The sequence below is a fragment of the Schistocerca americana genome, chromosome 3, assembly GCF_021461395.2.
Source record: "Schistocerca americana isolate TAMUIC-IGC-003095 chromosome 3, iqSchAmer2.1, whole genome shotgun sequence".
NCBI lineage: Eukaryota > Metazoa > Arthropoda > Insecta > Orthoptera > Acrididae > Schistocerca > Schistocerca americana.
Genome location: NC_060121.1, coordinates 923,356,444 through 923,374,826, shown reverse-complemented (window position 1 = coordinate 923,374,826; position 18,383 = coordinate 923,356,444). Strand labels below are relative to the sequence as shown.

Sequence of the window (18,383 nt, the reverse complement as noted above, 5' to 3'; positions counted from 1 at the left end):
ATATCGTCAACTTTCCTCCTGACCAGCAGACTAATGAAGGAAATGATGCAATTATTTTCCACCTTGATAGTGAAGCGAATGTTAGGGTGGATTAAATTCAGATGTTCCAATAAGCGTTCAAATTCTCACAGCCAAAAGGCCAATCTTAAAGCTTTCGTCTGCATATCCGCTCGTAAAGAAGGGTGCAGGTTTCGATGTCGCTAATTACACAGCTCATTCCTCGAAACCTCCGTAAGCATGTTAGCAACAATAAGTGACAGAGTGCTTCCTATCTCAGCTCCATGTCTCTTCATAGAACTTGGTCATTAAATAAAAAGTAATTGGAAGTCAATACATGGCGAAATAGGTTAGCTAATTAAACACCAAATCTAATCTCAATTAACTTTACGAATCAGACAAAGGAACGGGAGTGAACAGAGATACCACATCAAAGGTTACTATAATATCAGAGTAATTAAGCTCTCCGAGTTCTTGATTTAATTTACACACTGATCTACTAGTGGACTCAAAGATTAACAAAGTGTTGAAAATTAGAGATCGTTCAACTACAGAAATCTCAGCGGTTGTCGAAGGTGTCACTTGACTGAATGCTTTCCCGTAAGTCGTTTGAACAATGTGCGTTTAGTTTGCCACTTCATTAACGGTTACTCACCGGCTATTCACAATCAGGCCAAGAACTATCTTAATCTGATCATGAATACTCTAAGTGGCTAGAGAGCTTGTTCTTTCCTTGTCCTTCATATTTTTCGGCAGCAGACTGGCAAAAGCAAGAAAATAGTTTGATAAAACGGAAATATTTTGAGGCTAATATTAATTTAAAAGATAGAAAGGACATTCTAAAAGTATTTGGATTATAGCCACGTACGAAAGAGTAACTAGGCGATAAATATAGCCTCCATGTCATGAAGCGTCGCCACTGTTATCCAGGCCAAACGTGGACATACCGACTATTAGGTAGGTGGTCACACTGGTCTGGCTGATCATTGTGGATGTACATGTGGAGAATGGAGTCTTGACCGCTCTGTACAGCAAGATAGGAGGCTATCTGTGGCAGATAAGATGACAGAGTACAGCGCTGGTAAAGGCTCAAGTGTTTCGGACCATACGGTTCAGCGTACATTGTTGAACATCATGCTCTGGAGCAGACGCCGCCTACATGTTCCGGTGTTGACCCGACGTCATCGTCAATTGCAACTGCAGTGGACACTTGATTGCCGAGATTAGACAGCGTGTCAATGAAACCTGATGCCTGGGTGGATGAATCGCGTTTCTTGTTAAACTAGGTCGATGTTAGTACATGCTACCGTTCAGACGAACAGGAGCTCGAAACATACAGTGTAGCATGACTACTGTGGATTGGGTGCACATTATTGCGGACCACCTACATCCCTTTATGTTTGATATCTTCTCCAACGGCGACAAGATGACATAATACTCATACAACAACATTATTTCTATTAAATAAAATAAACGTACTATAATATAATGAATTATCAAGACATCCTGAATTCCACAGAAAACTTTTCAGTGTAAATGAAATACTTTACTAATACACTACTGACCATTAAAGTTGCTACACCAAGAACAAATTCGGATGATAAACGGGTATTCATTGGACAAATATATTATACTAGAACTGGCATGTGATTACATTTTCACGCAATTTGGGTGCATAGATCCTGAGAAATCAGTACCGAGAACAACCATCTCTGGCCGTAATAACGGCTTTGATACACCTCGGCATTGACTCAAACAGAGCTTGGATGGCGTGTACAGGTACAGTTGCCCATGCAGCTTCAACACGATACCACAGTTCATCAAGAGTGGTGACTGGCGTATTGTGACGAGCCAGTTGCTCGGCCACCATTGACCAGATGTTTTCAATTGGCGAGAGATCTGGAGAATGTGCTGGCCATGGCAGCACTCGAACATTTTCTGTATCCAGAAAGGTCCGTACAGGACCTGCAACATGCGATCGTGCATTATCCTGCTGACAAAATGGTTTCGCAGGGAACGAATGAAGGGTAGAGCCACGGGTCGTAAAACACCTGAAATGTAACGTCCACTGTTCAAAGTGCCGTCAATGTGAACAAGAGGTGACCAAGACGTGTCCACCCCATACCATAACGCCCGGTGATACGCCAGTATGGCGATGACGAATACACGCTTCCAATGTGCGTTTACCGCGATGTCGCCAAACACGGATGCGACCATCATGATGCTGTAAACAGAGCCTGGATTCATCCGAAAAAATGACGTTTTGCCATTCGTGCACCCATGTTCGTCGTTGAGTACAGCATCGCAGGCACTCCTGTCTGTGATGCAGCATCAAGGGTAACCGCAGCCATGGTCTCCGAGCTGATAGTCCATGCTGCTGCAAACGTCGTCGAACTGTTCTGTTGACTCAGGGATCGAGATGTGGCTGCACGATCCTTTACAGCCATGCGGATAAGATGCCTGTCATCTCGACTGTTAGCCGTTGAGATTCAGCACGGCGTTCCATATTACCCTCCTGAACCCACCGATTCCATATTCTGCTAACAGTCTTTGGATCTCGACCAACGCGAGCAGCAATGTCGCGATACGATAAACCGCAATCGCGATAGGCTCCAATCCGACCCTTATCACTGTCGGAAACGTGATGGTACGCTCTAAATGTAGTCATACATGATTTTTAGCGTGCAACTTCCGTGTGTTCTAAGCTCCAGCTCTCTAAATACAATGCTCTAAATGTAGTATGCTGTGTGACATGGTAACTGTGAATGAAAACATAGTAACTGTAACTTGTTGAGCCCATTCTTTTCACATAACCTGTTTCTTTAACAATATATAAATTGTGTTTTCCAGATAATTGAAGAATTTAACCACAAAATTTTCTTTAATAAAGTGAAAACAATTGCAAAATTACTTTGACCTTAAACCTTAGGTTGAATAAGCTTTTAATCCTTGCAAAAGAAATCTGAAGTGCTGTACTGCAAATCAGCAAACAATGTGACAATAATTACAAGACGGCCGGACCTGCAGCCCGTCCGTTATCGGGTAAAACAGCGGTGTTTACTAACTCGCTGGACACAGTCTGTCTTATTAAATGCCTTTCTGCGACAAAGTGGTTCAAATGGCTCTGAGCACTATGGTACTTAACTTCTGAGGTCATCAGTCCCCTAGAACTTAAAAGTACTTAAACGTAACTAACCTAAGGACATCACACACATCCATGCCCGAGCCAGGATTCGAACCTGCGACCGTAGCGGTTGCGCGTTTCCAGACTGTAGCGCCTAGAACCGCTCGTCCACTCAGGCCGGCCCTTCTGCAACACATGAGAACTACGAGGGCTATCCACAAAGTACATTACGTTTGGAATTAAAAATAAATAAAGCATTGGAAATTTTTTATTGTATACAGATGAAAGCCGCACTTAAATACTACTTTTCTACATAGTTGCCATTTAAATTAAGGCACTTATCGTAGCGATGGACGAGCTTGGAAATTCCTCCGTCGTAAAATTCGGCCGCCTGCGCCTTCAACCACATGGTTACCTCTTCTTTTGGGATAGAAAAGGTGTGATTTTTGTGGATTTCCTGGAAAGAGGCACTACAATAAACTCTCAAAGGTATTGCCAAACTCTGCACAACCTCAGAAGAGCAATACAAAACAAGCGCAGTGGAAAGTTGGACTCAAAGATCTTGCTGATTCACGACAACGCCCGGGCCCACACGGCAAATGCCACTCGTGAAGTACTCGAATCTTTTAAGTGGGAGTTGTTTTCGGATTTCCTGGAAAGAGGCACTACAATAAACTCTCAAAGGTATTGCCAAACTCTGCACAACCTCAGAAGAGCAATACAAAACAAGCGCAGTGGAAAGTTGGACTCAAAGATCTTGCTGATTCACGACAACGCCCGGGCCCACACGGCAAATGCCACTCGTGAAGTACTCGAATCTTTTAAGTGGGAGTTGTTTTCTCATCCGCCGTACAGTCTCGACCTGGCATCGAGGGACTTCCACTTATTCCCTGCAATGAAGAAGTGGTTGGCTATGCAGCGTTTTGATGACGACGCTTGAATGTTGATAATTGGTGGTTTTTGGGTAGGTACCTTGCATTACTCTGCGGTGAACAATATGCTTTCATAAATAGCTGTCGACTTCTGTATTTGAATCTTGCGAACTGGGGCTACCAGGTCGTACGTAAACAGTTTATCGAAACGACTCCCTGCGGTAAACAGTATAGTTTTCATAAACAACTCCCGACGTCTAATTTCATGACTTTCCTTGCCTCAGTTGCAGACAGTCATGGGACAGCAATAACTCCACACTCTTTCTGTCTGCCTCTCTGTCTGCCCTTTTCTCACTCTCTCTGTCTCTCTCTCTATCTCTCTCTCTCTCTCTCTCTCTCTCTTTTTCTCTCCACTTTGTTTGGTTACAGGTTCTGTTGTGTAACGTGTCTAAAGCAAAAGCCTCATAATGGAATGATTGAATCACCTCGTCATTGAACCTGGTGGTCTCGTGATGAAGTAGGAGTTCGGAAACCTGAAGATCGCGGCATCGAATGTCTCCCGGAGCACAAAATTTATGGTGTGCCTTTAACGTAGTCTTCAACTCTCAATGTCATGAAGATTTGCCAGGAGCGACACGTGATTCAAATTCCAAGTTAAACTGTAGGTCCTTTTCCGGCGGTAGGATTACTCGCGAAGTTTAGAAACATCAGGGCCGGTTCGGGAGCATCGTTTGGAGCCTCCCGCCACTCCCCTTCCTCCATTTCCCACCATATTGTTTAACCCGTGTCAGTTTTCGCTACTAATTGTGATCGGCGCTGCATATAGCGGCTTCTGTCGCTTCAGCCTTAAACCGGCCGTGAGGGATTTGCAAGTCCACGTAGTGACGTCCACTTAAAAGACAGGCACCAGGCCGTTAAGCCACACGAAAATATTATTATAGTTATTATTAATATTGTTATTAGCGAATTCTCCCAATAAATGGAAGACGTTAAGCAAATAACTTAACTCAGTTAACTTTTCTTTAGGTTCTTCTTGATGTTCCATTAGCCTTTCATTCTTTCCGAGAAGGTTTGTTTTCGTTCTTGCGACCGCATTGATCTATACTGTTTTTGTTTTGGTTGCTCTGCTGTAACTTCCCATTTGTCTGTTTGGTGTCTGAAGGTGTCTTTTTCTAAAACGTCGGTTGGTCTTAAGTTTGTATTGTTGAGGTCCTTTCGAATTACGTTCAACCAGCGTGTTGATGTCTTCAGTGACGTTACGTAGTGTATTATCCTTTTTGTCGGTCGCTTTTCTGGTTGTTTTTGAGGTGGCCAAAAAATTAAATTCGCCTTGCCTTGATGTCAGTTTCGATGTTCGAAAACTTCTCTGTTGTTTTGATCGATTGTAGGCTATAACCTTCTTGGGCATGTCTTGTTCCTAAAATTTTCCTAACGATCTCTCTCTCCTCTTATTTTGGTTTCTTCAAGCTCGTGTTTTCTGTTAAGCGTCACTGATTCGCTTAGTAGAACACAGTTGGTTTTATGACTGTGTTGTAGTGCTGAATTTTTGTCTTTTTTTGTTGTTGTAGAGGTTTTGGACTAATCTTAACTCTGTTTTGACTCTTTAGAGGCGATTTTTCTGCGAGATTTTTTCAACGCCTGTCGATTCGATGAAATCTTCGAGGTATTTAAAGTATGAGACCCTGTTTATTTTACCGTGTTTTGTTTTCAGGCTTGTTCAAATGGTTCAAATGGCTCTGAGCAGTATGGGACTGAACTTCTGAGGCCATCAGTCCCCTTGAACTTAGAACTACTTAAACCTAACTAACCTAAGGACGTCACATACATCAATGCCCAAGGCAGGATTCGAACCTGCGACCGTAGCGGTCGCGTTGTTCCAGACTGTAGCGCCTAGAACCACTCGGCCACACCGGCCTGCTTTCAGGCTTGTGATTTCGTTCTTCGAACATAAGAATTCAGTTTCCTCAAGTGAGATTTGTAACCCTGCTTTTTCTGCACGTTCTGTAAGTGTCTCGAGCTGTTTGACAGCACACTCTTCGTCCTCTGCAAGTATCACCAGATGCTCCACAAGTGCGATGTGTGGCATATAGAGGCTGTTTTTGGGGAAGCCCAGTAGGATTAGCTTCCTGAACCAACTTTTCTTGAGTTCTTTCTCCCATTGTTCCATAACCTTGTCTAGGACTACGTTGAAACAGAGCAGGAGAGAAACCATCTCTTTGTCTCACATCTGCTTGAATGTCAAAGGGTTCACAGATTTGCCCCAGAAAGTTTACTTCAGATTTCGTTGTTAGCTAGTGTTTGTTCTATGAGTTCTCGTATTTGGGATCTAGTCCCTTCTCTTGTACAATTTGTAATAGTGAGGGTCTGTCTACCGAGTCGTACGCCTTTTTGAAATCTAAAAATGTGCGTGCTAGAGGCTTTTATGTGGGCTTCGCATTTTAAGTATGGTTTTGAGATTAAAAAACTGGTCTGGGCATGACCTGTTCGGTCTGAATCATGCTTGATATTCTTCTAATTTGAGTTATAATTACTTTTGCACTCAGTTGAGACAAAGTGATCTGATTTTATAGGTGGACGTTAAGGGGGAGATCCCTCTGTAGTAGTTTACATCTGATTTGTTGCCTTTTTTAAGTAATGGACGGATTAGAGCAATCTTCCAGTCATCCGGTTTTTTCAGGTTGCGAAATGTTTCGGACTAGTTGTGTAATTTCTCTGAGTGAGTTTGGACCTAAATTTTTCAAGTATTCAGCTGCAGTTCCGTCCTCTGCCCATGCTTTGTTGTTTGAAGTTTCTTAATATGTAAATAAATTTCTTCTTGTGTTGGTGGTGACGAACTTTCTATTGTGGTTTCGGGATCTCTCTGTGGTTTCCAGGCAATTTAAAAGCTGTGGAAAGTATGTCGCCAGTTCTTAGCAAGATTTTTTATTTATCATGGCTTATTTACCATTTTCTTTTCAAAAGCACAGCTTCTGTGGTGAGTAAAATTATATTTTAATTTTTGAAATTGTCTACAAATGACTCCAGTTGGTCATTGACATTTTCGTTCATTTTGTCTTAAAATCTTGGATGTTTGTTGCGAAGTTTGAGGAAATTCCTCTGTGTTTTTTTCCTGAATTGTTGCAACTGTAATTTTCAAATGCCTTTATTTTCTATTGCGTTTTGACATCCTTGTTTTTTGTGAAGAGGTTTCACGTCTTTCGCTGTTTTGATGATCTTGGTTTGAAATTTCAACCAGTTTTCTACAGGTTGTTCTTCCTATTTTTCTTTTATTTTAGAGTCTTTGATTTGGGGATCACCGGTGTTTTCTGTCGAATTCGTTTTTTGGGTGGGGATTTAATTCTGATTCAGTTTAAATAACGGTCCTAATCGAAGTTTGCACTTCTACATACTTGCACGTCATGAATTTCTTTTTGGGAGTCGTGTGTTTAACCACATTATCAGTCTGAATTTTTTCTAAATAATGGATGGGTGATTGCCATGTTTTTGTTTTTTGAGCTTTTACCGAAGTGAGGTTGACATAATTTTTAGACTGTTTAGTTGGCATGACTCGATTAGTGTTTCATTCCTGTTGGTGAACCTGTGAGCAGGATAGTCTCCCACTGTCGTCTTGTATTTGCATTTCCTGCCAATTTGGACATTAAAATCAGCGAGTGGACTTTTCGCATCATATTTTGGAATTTAGGCAATCTCTGTTTCAAATTCTTCCCAGAATTTTTCTGTTTTTTGAAATCTTTTTTATTCTTGCCATTTGTTGGTGCATGTACATTAACGAAGGTGCAGTTTTTGTATGGTAATTTGACTCTTAAGGTCATAAATCGGTTGTAGATGAGTTTCACATCTTTTACTGAATCCAAAACTTTTTGTCTACGATGAAGACCTGCTCGTTTGCTAATTATTCTGTTTGATCTGCATTTGAAGATTCTGCAGTTATAGTAGTATGTCTTTTCTGAATCTGTGAAACGTATTTCTTGCAGAGTGAGATTTCGTATTTTCTGCTTCGTGAGTTCTGTTATGAGGGTGTGTAGTTTACGATGGTACTGGGCACTACACATTGAAGTTTGAATAGTTCGACTCGAGCCCCCACAAGCTATGACACGAAAATATCAGTATTTGTTACACTCAGCTTAATTTAGCGGCCCAGAGAGGTGGCTGGTGTCAGTGTTTGGCTACGGTTTTCGTCATAGGGTGCCAGCTCACACCTGTCGTAAACTCAATTTTCAAGCTGAAATAAATAATAACAAAACAATACAGGCAAGTATTGCGGTGAAATTTAAAATATTGAGCAAGTAGTTTCTTTTTCTTCATTATATTTACTAAACACTTAAATATAGTCTGAGGGGATCTTACGTTATGGTGGGCGTTAATAATTGAGGCCACAACTCGTCACTATAAAATTTATATGTCGCGATCATGGCACTCAACAGTCTATTCACAATTCACAAAATACACTCGTGTCTGCTGTCCTAAACCACAAACTTATTGAGCTCTACTGGATCGCTTTCGAAAGTCGCTACATACATATATACTTGTCCCCGAACGTGACTACCAACCCATTACTACCCCAAGATGCGCGGTACGTTCGGCTCTTAGTTTCGCTCAAAACAAACTCCCCGAAGGTGAAACATGGCCGCCCTATCCACTCTCGTAACGACTGCCTAACTCAGAACAATGTTTAACAAAAATTACGAATATTCTAAAACTAAACACACAAACATACATGTTATATAGAAAAGTATGGAAATTTTCTAGGCAATAACAATTTAAAGTCGAATTTTCTGTATCTGCCACCGTTTTTTCACAATAATGTTCTTGTGGCGTGATTTTGCTTTACCCAGATTTGTGATACTCAACATAAATAAACAAATAAAAATACGGACTTAATTACTCATTACTACTTTAAACTTTAGATGCTGCCGCTAGTTCCGTGTCTTTAAATTTATTTATTACCAAATAGCTCTGAGCGCTATGGGACTTAACATCTGAGGTCATCAGTCCCCTAGAAGTTAAAATTACGTAAACGTAACTAACCTAAGGACATCACACACATCCATGCCTGAGGCAGGTTTCAAACCTGCGACCGTAGCGGTCGCGCGGTTCCAGACTGAAGCGCCTATAACCGCTCGGCCACACCGGCCGGCATTTATTACCAAAAAACACAGTTTCTTTCAGTAGAATCCCATATTCCGACTTCTCATCAAAACTGGTGCAAACTATGCTAAATCGGCTGTGATTGCTCGATGCAGCTCTATTAGCTGCACCGGTAAACACTTTGTTCATATTAGTTGGCCAAAGCATTGCCGAGATATTAGCTTTTGTACTTTCATAAATTTAAAACTTCTATAATGCGCATACATAGGGGCAGAAATCCATTCCAGTACGATTATGCCATAGGTGGTAAATCATTGGAAGCGGTAACGACCGTAAAATACTTAGGAGTTACTATCCGGAGCGATCTGAAGTGGAATGATCACATAAAACAAATAGTGGGAAAAGCAGGCGCCAGGTTGAGATTCATAGGAAGAATTCTAAGAAAATGTGACTCATCGACGAAAGAAGTAGCTTACAAAACGCTTGTTCGTCCGATTCTTGAGTATTGCTCATCAGTATGGGACCCTTACCAAGTTGGATTAATAGAAGAGATAGACATGATCCAGCGAAAAGCAGCGCGATTCGTCATGGGGACATTTAGTCAGCGCGAGAGCGTTACGGAGATGCTGAACAAGCTCCAGTGGCGGACACTTCAAGAAAGGCGTTACGCAATACGGAGAGGTTTATTATCGAAATTACGAGAGAGCACATTCCGGGAAGAGATGGGCAACATATTACTACCGCCCACATATATCTCGCGTAATGATCACAACGAAAAGATCCGAGAAATTAGAGCAAATACGGAGACTTACAAGCAGTCGTTCTTCCCACGCACAATTCGTGAATGGAACAGGGAAGGGGGGATCAGATAGTGGTACAATAAGTACCCTCCGCCACACACCGTAAGGTGGCTCGCGGAGTATAGATGTAGATGTAGATAGAAGACAACAATAACTTTTAAACAATTACATATTTTTGTGGCTCGTCTAGATAATTTAGCTTTACCTATTTTTCTGTACATGAGTACCAACTCGCACCTCCGTGTCACTGTTAGTTTTGTTTTTATCAATTTTTCTCTGGCATATAAATTTATCCAAGCGCCAAACACGGCCATACGCGCCCCTGCCGAACATCCGCTCGGGTCTATCCAAGGCAGCGTAGGGGCTAGCCTCTAGCCACGGCCCCGTAGCAACCGCCAGCCACGTGCTCTGCAGCGGGAAACTGCCGCTCTAAACTACCGCCACAGCTTCTGTACGCTCATAAGTTTTCCTGCTCGAATGGGTGTCTGAACGTTGAAAGTGCCAATGTAGGTGTGTGCTTTTCTTGGAAGTTTACCAGAGCACTCAGACTTCCTCTCTCTTATGAGTCCAACCTCCCCATAATCCGAATGCTTGGTTGCCAATTTGGAGTAGATGGATCGTCCGCGTTGGGTAATTACGTTTTTACTTGTACGTGTCATATTTGCTTGTCATAAATTTTCTAGCTTTTGCTAGTGGTGTAGAATCAGGGATTGTCGGTCCCTGGAGCATGTTTACAGCCGTACCTCCTCGTGGACAGACGCCGTTCATACTACCGCTTGCTCCAAGTCAGACGCAGCATGGATTTTGGTTGTCATTTTGCTCCGCGAGTGGTATTTTATTTCCCACCTACCCTGCATATCTGCTGGGAATTCCCCTATTTATTATTATTATTATTATTTTCGATTATTCACATTTAAAGAGAGCGTTTGAACTTGAATTGCTTTATGATGATTGTTTATGTTTTTTCCGAGCCCAAATTTGCTTCATGTGTTCACTGTGTTGTTACTTTCGCTCTACTGTCCATTTGCATCCTGGTCTCTTCTGTGTTGTGGTGTCAAATTTATGTTTTTTTGATGATGTTCCTGAATTCAGTTATATTTTCTGCATCGTTTACTGTTATGTGTGCTTGTCTGAGGTCCTCTTCAACTTCTTTTATCCATTTTGTTTTTCCCCTGCCTGAGTTGAAGACTTTAAGAATTCGCTTTGATATTCTGTTTTCATTATTATAATTATTTATGATCTCGTCACATTGCAGCTGGTCTGCAACGCTGTGGCATGAACAAGTGGGTAAGAGTTGGCTTGTTGTAAGTTGTGGGAATGTGATCTAGCTACTGGCTAACCAAAAAGAAGTACTGAATAATAAAATTCCTTTAAGGCATCTTTCAGCGTCAGACCACACAACTGTCGACGTCTTAGCATGTCTTCGTCAGACGACACTAGAAGCAGGTATAATGACGCTTGACTGAGGACGTCACACGCGAGAAGCAAACTACTTGTCATCGGTCGCAAGTGAAAAACTGCAAAACTTGCGGCTGTCGGCGAGCAGTTTGCTACTCGTAGACCACACCCGCAAGCGAGCGTCAGTATACCGGCTTCTAGTGTCGTCTGGCGATGTGAACAACACAAGACGCTCCCTGTGTTACCATAAGGCAGCATGCTTAACCTATTTGAGCAATATTGAATACTCTTTATTTATTATCAGCTTCGTCAATCAATTAACGAAAAACAGTAAAATGTGACCGATGTGCCTTTCAGTCCATCAATAACCTCAGTTCCCAGATTTAATAATTAACTTCGTTGCACCGTTAACTATAGATAACTTTCACAAAACTGACCGGAGCGGACTACTGAATATCAACGTGAAATTGGCCCTACTGAAACAAAGTGAACAGTCTTCGCCGGCCACTGTGGCCGAGTGGTTCTAGGCGCTTCAGTCTGGAACCGCACGACCGTTACGGTCGCAGTTTCGAATCCTGCCTCGGGCGTGGATGTGTGTGAAGTCCTTAGGTTAGTTAGGTTTAAGTAGTTCTAAGTTCTAGGGGACTGATGACCTCAGATGTTAAGTACCATAGTGCTCAGAGCCATTTGAACCATTTGAACAGTCTTCGACAAAACTGCTAGAGAGATGTAGAAGTTGCTACCTCATCATAATATAACACTGTATTATTAACGAGAATATTCGTTTACAATGTGAGGTACTACTTCACAACCTGGACACAGACATCATCATGTGATTACACATCTCTTTACAACAATTAAGGATTTTTATGTTATGCAAGAAACCCTCTGCGTACATCAAGAAAGATTATCTGTATGTAATCAAGAATATATAAGCCTTTGTAGAAAAATGTGGAAAAATGAAAGATAGTGATGAGATTCCATCATTTTTGCTGATATAAATTTATGATGAATTACATACATTTTTTAATTAATAAATCAGTTGCATGAACAATGTGGTTGACTATCCTATTCACTATATGCTTGAAGCAACTTAAAATAACGCTAAAATTTAGATTGACGTGAGTGGATAAACTATACTTCCGTTTTTCTGATTTAGTGTGTAGGAGCACAGAGTTTTTGGAGATCCTTTGGATTTGCGGTTTCAGCACATCTTTTGCTATACATTTGCCGTTAATTATTGCTGCTGCAATCATTTTCGGCATGAGTACTTCACTGGATGCGTGGTTGCGCTGCACGACCTTGGCGCGTTGAGATTCCGAAGGAACAGTGGTGGTGAACCAACTTTCAGAGTTAGTATTTCTGTTGCATTCCTGCAGGCTCCACTGAACTGAAAAATTCTGCCGAATAATGAAAAGCTCGCTAGTCTTCTGTAACTGTGTCAGTGGTTTTGTATTTCGTAACCACAACAGAAAATTTCAGTTGATTCGACTGACGTCGTCAGCTAAGACGGCTCGCTCTCATGGCCAATTGTGATTTTTGAAGCTGATATGCTGCAGCGCCATCTAGTGACGAGTTACAGCAAAGTGAATAGCATAAAAATTCTCTTATGAAAAACTATGTTGATATGTCAACTTTCATGGGGATCACTCCGACGTTGTCTAACAAGGGGAGGCCGCCAATTGTGAAATTCAGATTCGATTCATACTGCGCGTAATAAAAGCTCATGGCCAGAGGTGTAATGTGGCAAAGCACCAAGATGCACTTCTCAGCCGTTGTCGAGAAAATCGACAGTTAAAATAAACCGTTGCGGTGAAATGCCCTCTACGATTAATAGTTTTCCGCAGCGTCGTGGCGCAGCGGTAAGCGCTCGGGTTTGTAATCCGAAGGTCGGCGGATCGAATCTCGCACCATGCAACTTTTTTTTTTTTAGTATTTGTTTTTTGTAATTCAAATATACACACACACACACACACATATATATATATATATATATATATATATATATATATATATATAATTCCCGGCAATCAGTTGCAACAATTATGCATATAATAAGTTGTTGAAAGTCGTTTGTCGTGGAAAAACTGGCGACTTCGAACATCATATTATGTTTTCCGCAAACAAAGTTGTATTTCACAAACGTTATTAATTGTCTTCATAATGTTAACAACGTGTAGTCAACGGAAGACGTAGAAACGATATTCCGAAACGAATACGTATAGCCTAAGTCAAACGTTCGAATTAGAATAGAGACCCCACGAGCACAAATTCGCTGCGGCATGTATGAAATATAAACTCCGTTACTCGCTCGTCACACTTGAAGGACAGATGTTGAATGGGCCGAAACGAGCCGCCGCATAACAGCGTAGTTGCCTGCTAGCTTCGAAAGAAGGTAGATGCGGTCCCTAGCGCAACTGTTAAAAAAACGGAAAAATTGAGGCGGTACAATTGGAGAGCGATCCGCCTTCACCAACATGCATAAGCAATTCATTAATAGTATATATATATATATATATATATATATATATATATATATATATATATATATATATACACTGTATTTCACCGCAACGGTTTCTTTTAACTGTCGATTTTCTCGACAACGGCTGAGAAGTGCATCTTGGTGCTTCGCGACATTACACTTCTGGCCATGAGCTTTTATTATGCGCAGTATGAATCGAATCTGAATTTCACAATTGGCGGCCTCCCCTTGTAAGTCAATTAATCTCAAACAGATATTCAAACATCCATTTTTGTATATAAGGATTATTAGCAGAATGTCGCCAGAATGTTTTAAACATCTGATCTGAACTGATGTGTGACCCACATACATCAGTTAGTACGTCACTGTTCTGTTAAGTCAGAGAGTGGTTTGACGGCGTTCTCCACGCCAGTCGATCCTATGCAAGTCTTTCCATCGCTTCTCCCTCATTCCCCTCCTTCCTCTTTCGTTTGCTATAGAATTGAAGCACTGTATAGGTCGAATCAAAGCATATACAACCCTGCGTGAGTTATTTCTCAAATACTGCCTCCCTTTAACATCGTTACATTCTTATACCTGCAGTCTCGTTCCTGTACAATTTCATCTCATAAATTAATTGTACACTGATGATTACCTAAACATATTGAAAAGTCTGGGTAAATCTTGTAACCTTCCACCTCCACTACTCCCATATTCCGACAGACATTACCGGTCGCAAATTTATTTAAAGTCAAGTTCCGAGCTGGAGAGCATGCGCTGATTGAAAGCTGCTTCCCCTGTACTGGTTGCCGCATGGCGCAGCACACAGGGCCTCCATCGCATACGAAGCTCCCAGTATTGAATTCTGTTCATTCAGATAATCACACGGCGCTAAGGGATGATAGATTTCTTATTCCTATAACGCTAGTGAACATACGCTGCCACTTCCATATACACTCTAAGACAAAGAATAAAACGGCGCACCACGAAAGAATTATCCGTATGGGACGAAAATCGGTAGGTATGATATACATGTACTGAGAAATAAATAATTACAGTATCAGAAAAAGTAAATGGTTTATTCAAGAGCAAGAGGTTCATAAATTGAGCAAGTCAATAACGCGTTGATCCACCTCTGGCCGTTACGCAAGCATTTATCCGGTTTCACATAAATTGATAGTGTTGTTACATGTCCTCTTTAGGGATATCGTCTAAAATTCTGTCCAACTCGCGCGTTAAGTCGTCAAAATCTCGAGATGGTTGGAGGGCCCTGCCCATGATGTTCCAAACTTTCTCAGTTGGGGAGAGATAACGGCGAACTTGCCGGCCAAGGTAGTGTTTGGACAGGACGGGGACTAGCAGTAGGAACGTCATGTGTGGGCGGGCATTATCTTGCTGAAATGTAAGCCCAGGATGGCTTCCGATGAGGGGGGACACAACGGGGCATAGATTATCGTCGCCGGCCGCGGTGGCCGAGCGGTTCTAGGCGCGCAGTCCGAAACCGCGTGACTGCTACGGTCGCAGGTTCGAATCCCTTCTCGGGCATGGATGTGTGTGAAGTCCTTAGGTTAGTTAGGTTTAACTAGTTCTAAGTTCTAGGGACTGATGAACACAGATGTTAAGTCCCATAGTGCTCAGAACCATTTGAACCATTTTTTTTATTATCGTCGATGTACCGCTGTGCTGTAAAGATGCCGTGGATGACATCCAAGGTTGCCCTGATATGAAAAGAAATGGCAGCCCAGCTCACCACTCCTGGTTGTCAGGCCAATGGCGACCGACAGTCAGTTTGGTACCCCAATGCTCTCTGCACCATATCCATACATGTCTTCGTTGATCATGGTGGCTCAGTTCGAAGCGCGACTCATCACTGAAGACAAATTTCTGCTCTAGTCAATGAAATTCTGAGCCGAAAAAGTGTCTGGGGGCTACCCGGACAGCAGTGGAATACCAACCTGAATGTCGCCCGCCATAAGGCCCCACAGACAGGAGTGGTGGTGGTCTGGGGTGCCAGTTCATTTCGTAGCAGGACCCATTTGGTTGTCATCTACGGCACCTTTACGGCACAGCGGTACGTTCTCGGTATTCTACAAGCCGTTTTGTTACCCTTCATGGCAATCCATCAACTAGATAATGCCTCCACATGGCGACAGTTTCTGATGATGAGGATGTTTGGTTTGTGAGGCGCTCAACTGCGAAGTTATCAGCGCCCATACAAATTCCCAATCTTTGCTCAGTTCAAACTCGCCACTTTCATGAATGAACGACAGTTTCTATTGCTTGTCTTCATGCTCCTTGACCAGCATGGTCACCGGAAGTGTCCCCAGCAGTGAACATTTGGAGGGGCTGACGATCTGCATCGAGCTACATGCCAATAGATGGGGCTCTATACATTTCGTCAGCTAGGGACTACGCATCTTCTGACATTAACGTAGTGTGACTCTTAGGTGTTCACTTCCTTGATCCGACAGACGCGTCCACATCACGAGGGCGACGCTGCTGCAGCTGAACGACCAGTTCCAAGTGGAGCCTGGCGACGGGGCGTCCAGGGAGGCATACCTGGCCGACCACAAGGTCGAGACTTTCCTCATCGTGCCGCCCAAGGTAAGCGCTCCATACTGAGGTTACTGGTTTAACTCTATTCACACAGGTTATCTGTTTATGAAGTCCGCGACCATAATGAACATTACTAGTCATACAAGACATCGCAATCAGAATGACTCATAACATTCCTAAACCTATAGATCAAGGCAACCGTGTGGATCCAGTATATATTTACTTCCCAAAAAGCGTCTGAGGAACTCAGACACCAACGCTTATTAATAAAGTTTTATAATAATGGGGTATGAATCAAAATTTGAGACTGGACTGATAATTTAGTGGCACAGAGGATGTAGCATGTTATCTTAAATGAAAAATCATCGAAAGATCTAGAAGTAACTGCAGGCGTGACCCAAGGTGGAAGGTGTTAAACTGGATAAAATTTGGATGTCAGTGCTGCACCGGAAGCGTGACGATCGATTACTTTCAATCGAGAATGTTGGCATTGCCAGAGACAGTCTCATAGCCGACGCCACGTGATGGACAGTGGAGCCCTCTGTACTGCCTATATAATCAGCGCTTACTCGAGTTTTCTTTGCACTTCGCCTCTTTACCTCGGAGGATGTCGCCCGCAGTCAGAGACTAAATGTCAGGGGAAACATCGACCACGTCCTATCAGCCCGGAAGTTTTAAGTGAAGACAATACCGGCCGTTAAAGCCTACATTTTATGATCAAAGAACTGTGTTGGCACTTCTGTTGTCATGTGGTATACTAATAACATGGCAGAAAATTTAGTAGTCACCTCGGTCCTTTTGTAGATAATGCATTTAACTATCTGTACTATCAGAAAAAAAATGAAAAATATCCAATCAGATCTAGAAAAGAAGATTTGCATGTTCGCCATCAGCTGTACAGATTTGTTATTTTTTTTCTACCGATTTCGGTAGTCGTTATGTTATTACCTTAATGACCGTTCTCTTTAATCACAGTGAAGTCAGTTTTGCGCTAGTATCAAATCGTGGCCTGTTTGTCAAACGTAGTCCTGTAAAGATGAATTGCATATCTCTCTAATATAAGGCGTTTCCTTTCTTCATCTGAAGGTAGTCGATACAATCGAAATTGGAGGAAAATAAATAATAAATTTCTGCAGCATACGGCAAACATGAAATGCGTCAAATTGCTGACAGGCGTATCGAGTCATCTCATTTAACTGTTAGATAGTGATAAGATTTCAGATTGGTGCAAAGATTTTCAAATCTTTTAAATATTTAAATGTTCATAAATATAAAATTGTTTGATACATAGAAACTCAGAAACGTACTCTAGTATAACAACATCAGTGAATTACAAATGGAACAAAACAACTCATACAAATCTTCCCTTATAAAAATTGTTGGGATATAGAATGGAATGATCACATAAACTTGGTCGTGGATAAAACAGGTGGCAGACTTTAGTTCATGGGACAATGTAATCAGTTTGCAAAGGACGCTGCTTCCAAAACATGCATGCTGGACATTCGACAGTAAAGAATGTGATTACCAAGAAAGGAATGGTCACATGATTCTTTGAGCTGCGGGAGAGTGTCACGAAACAGGTGAAAAACTTGAACTGGAAGACACCTGAAGATAGATGCGAGCTATCCAACGAAAGCATGCTTGCAGTGTTTCGGGAGCCAGTACTTAGCGAGGAATCTAGGAGTGTAATATAGTCCCCTAAGCATCACTTCCGCACAGACCGAGAGGAAGACACTATATGAATTACAGTTCACACAGCACTTCATACGGAATGATAAGGAAGAAACCCTAATACGTTTTACGGAACTGATATATTCTTTCATGCACTTCACAGTGGTTTGACGAATTCGGTGTACTTCTATGTATAATAATAGCGTCCAGATTACTAAAATGTAAACTTTCACGGCCGGAAATATCATGTCCATTATAATTATCCGGGCTGTTATGCCGTGGTCGGTTGATGAATTCTGAGGTGATTCCCAACGTTTCGTCTCCGACTGCGGGAGACATCTTCAAGGGGGTCCGTAGCTTGATGGAAGGTCCAACACACACACTGGCTCGCTACTGACTGCCGCAAAATT

General features: G+C 42.0%; 1 protein-coding gene across 2 annotated transcripts in view; it reads left to right on the top strand.

Annotated features, from left to right (window-relative positions):
* Positions 1–18,383, top strand: part of LOC124606332 (adenylate cyclase type 2) — a 338,520-nt gene that overhangs the window by 185,899 nt on the left and 134,238 nt on the right. For both annotated transcript variants that reach the window (XM_047138315.1, XM_047138314.1), the window contains exon 7: positions 16,215–16,347. In XM_047138315.1, coding sequence (XP_046994271.1) covers positions 16,215–16,347 — 133 coding nt within the window. The remainder of the gene's footprint in view (positions 1–16,214; positions 16,348–18,383) is intronic.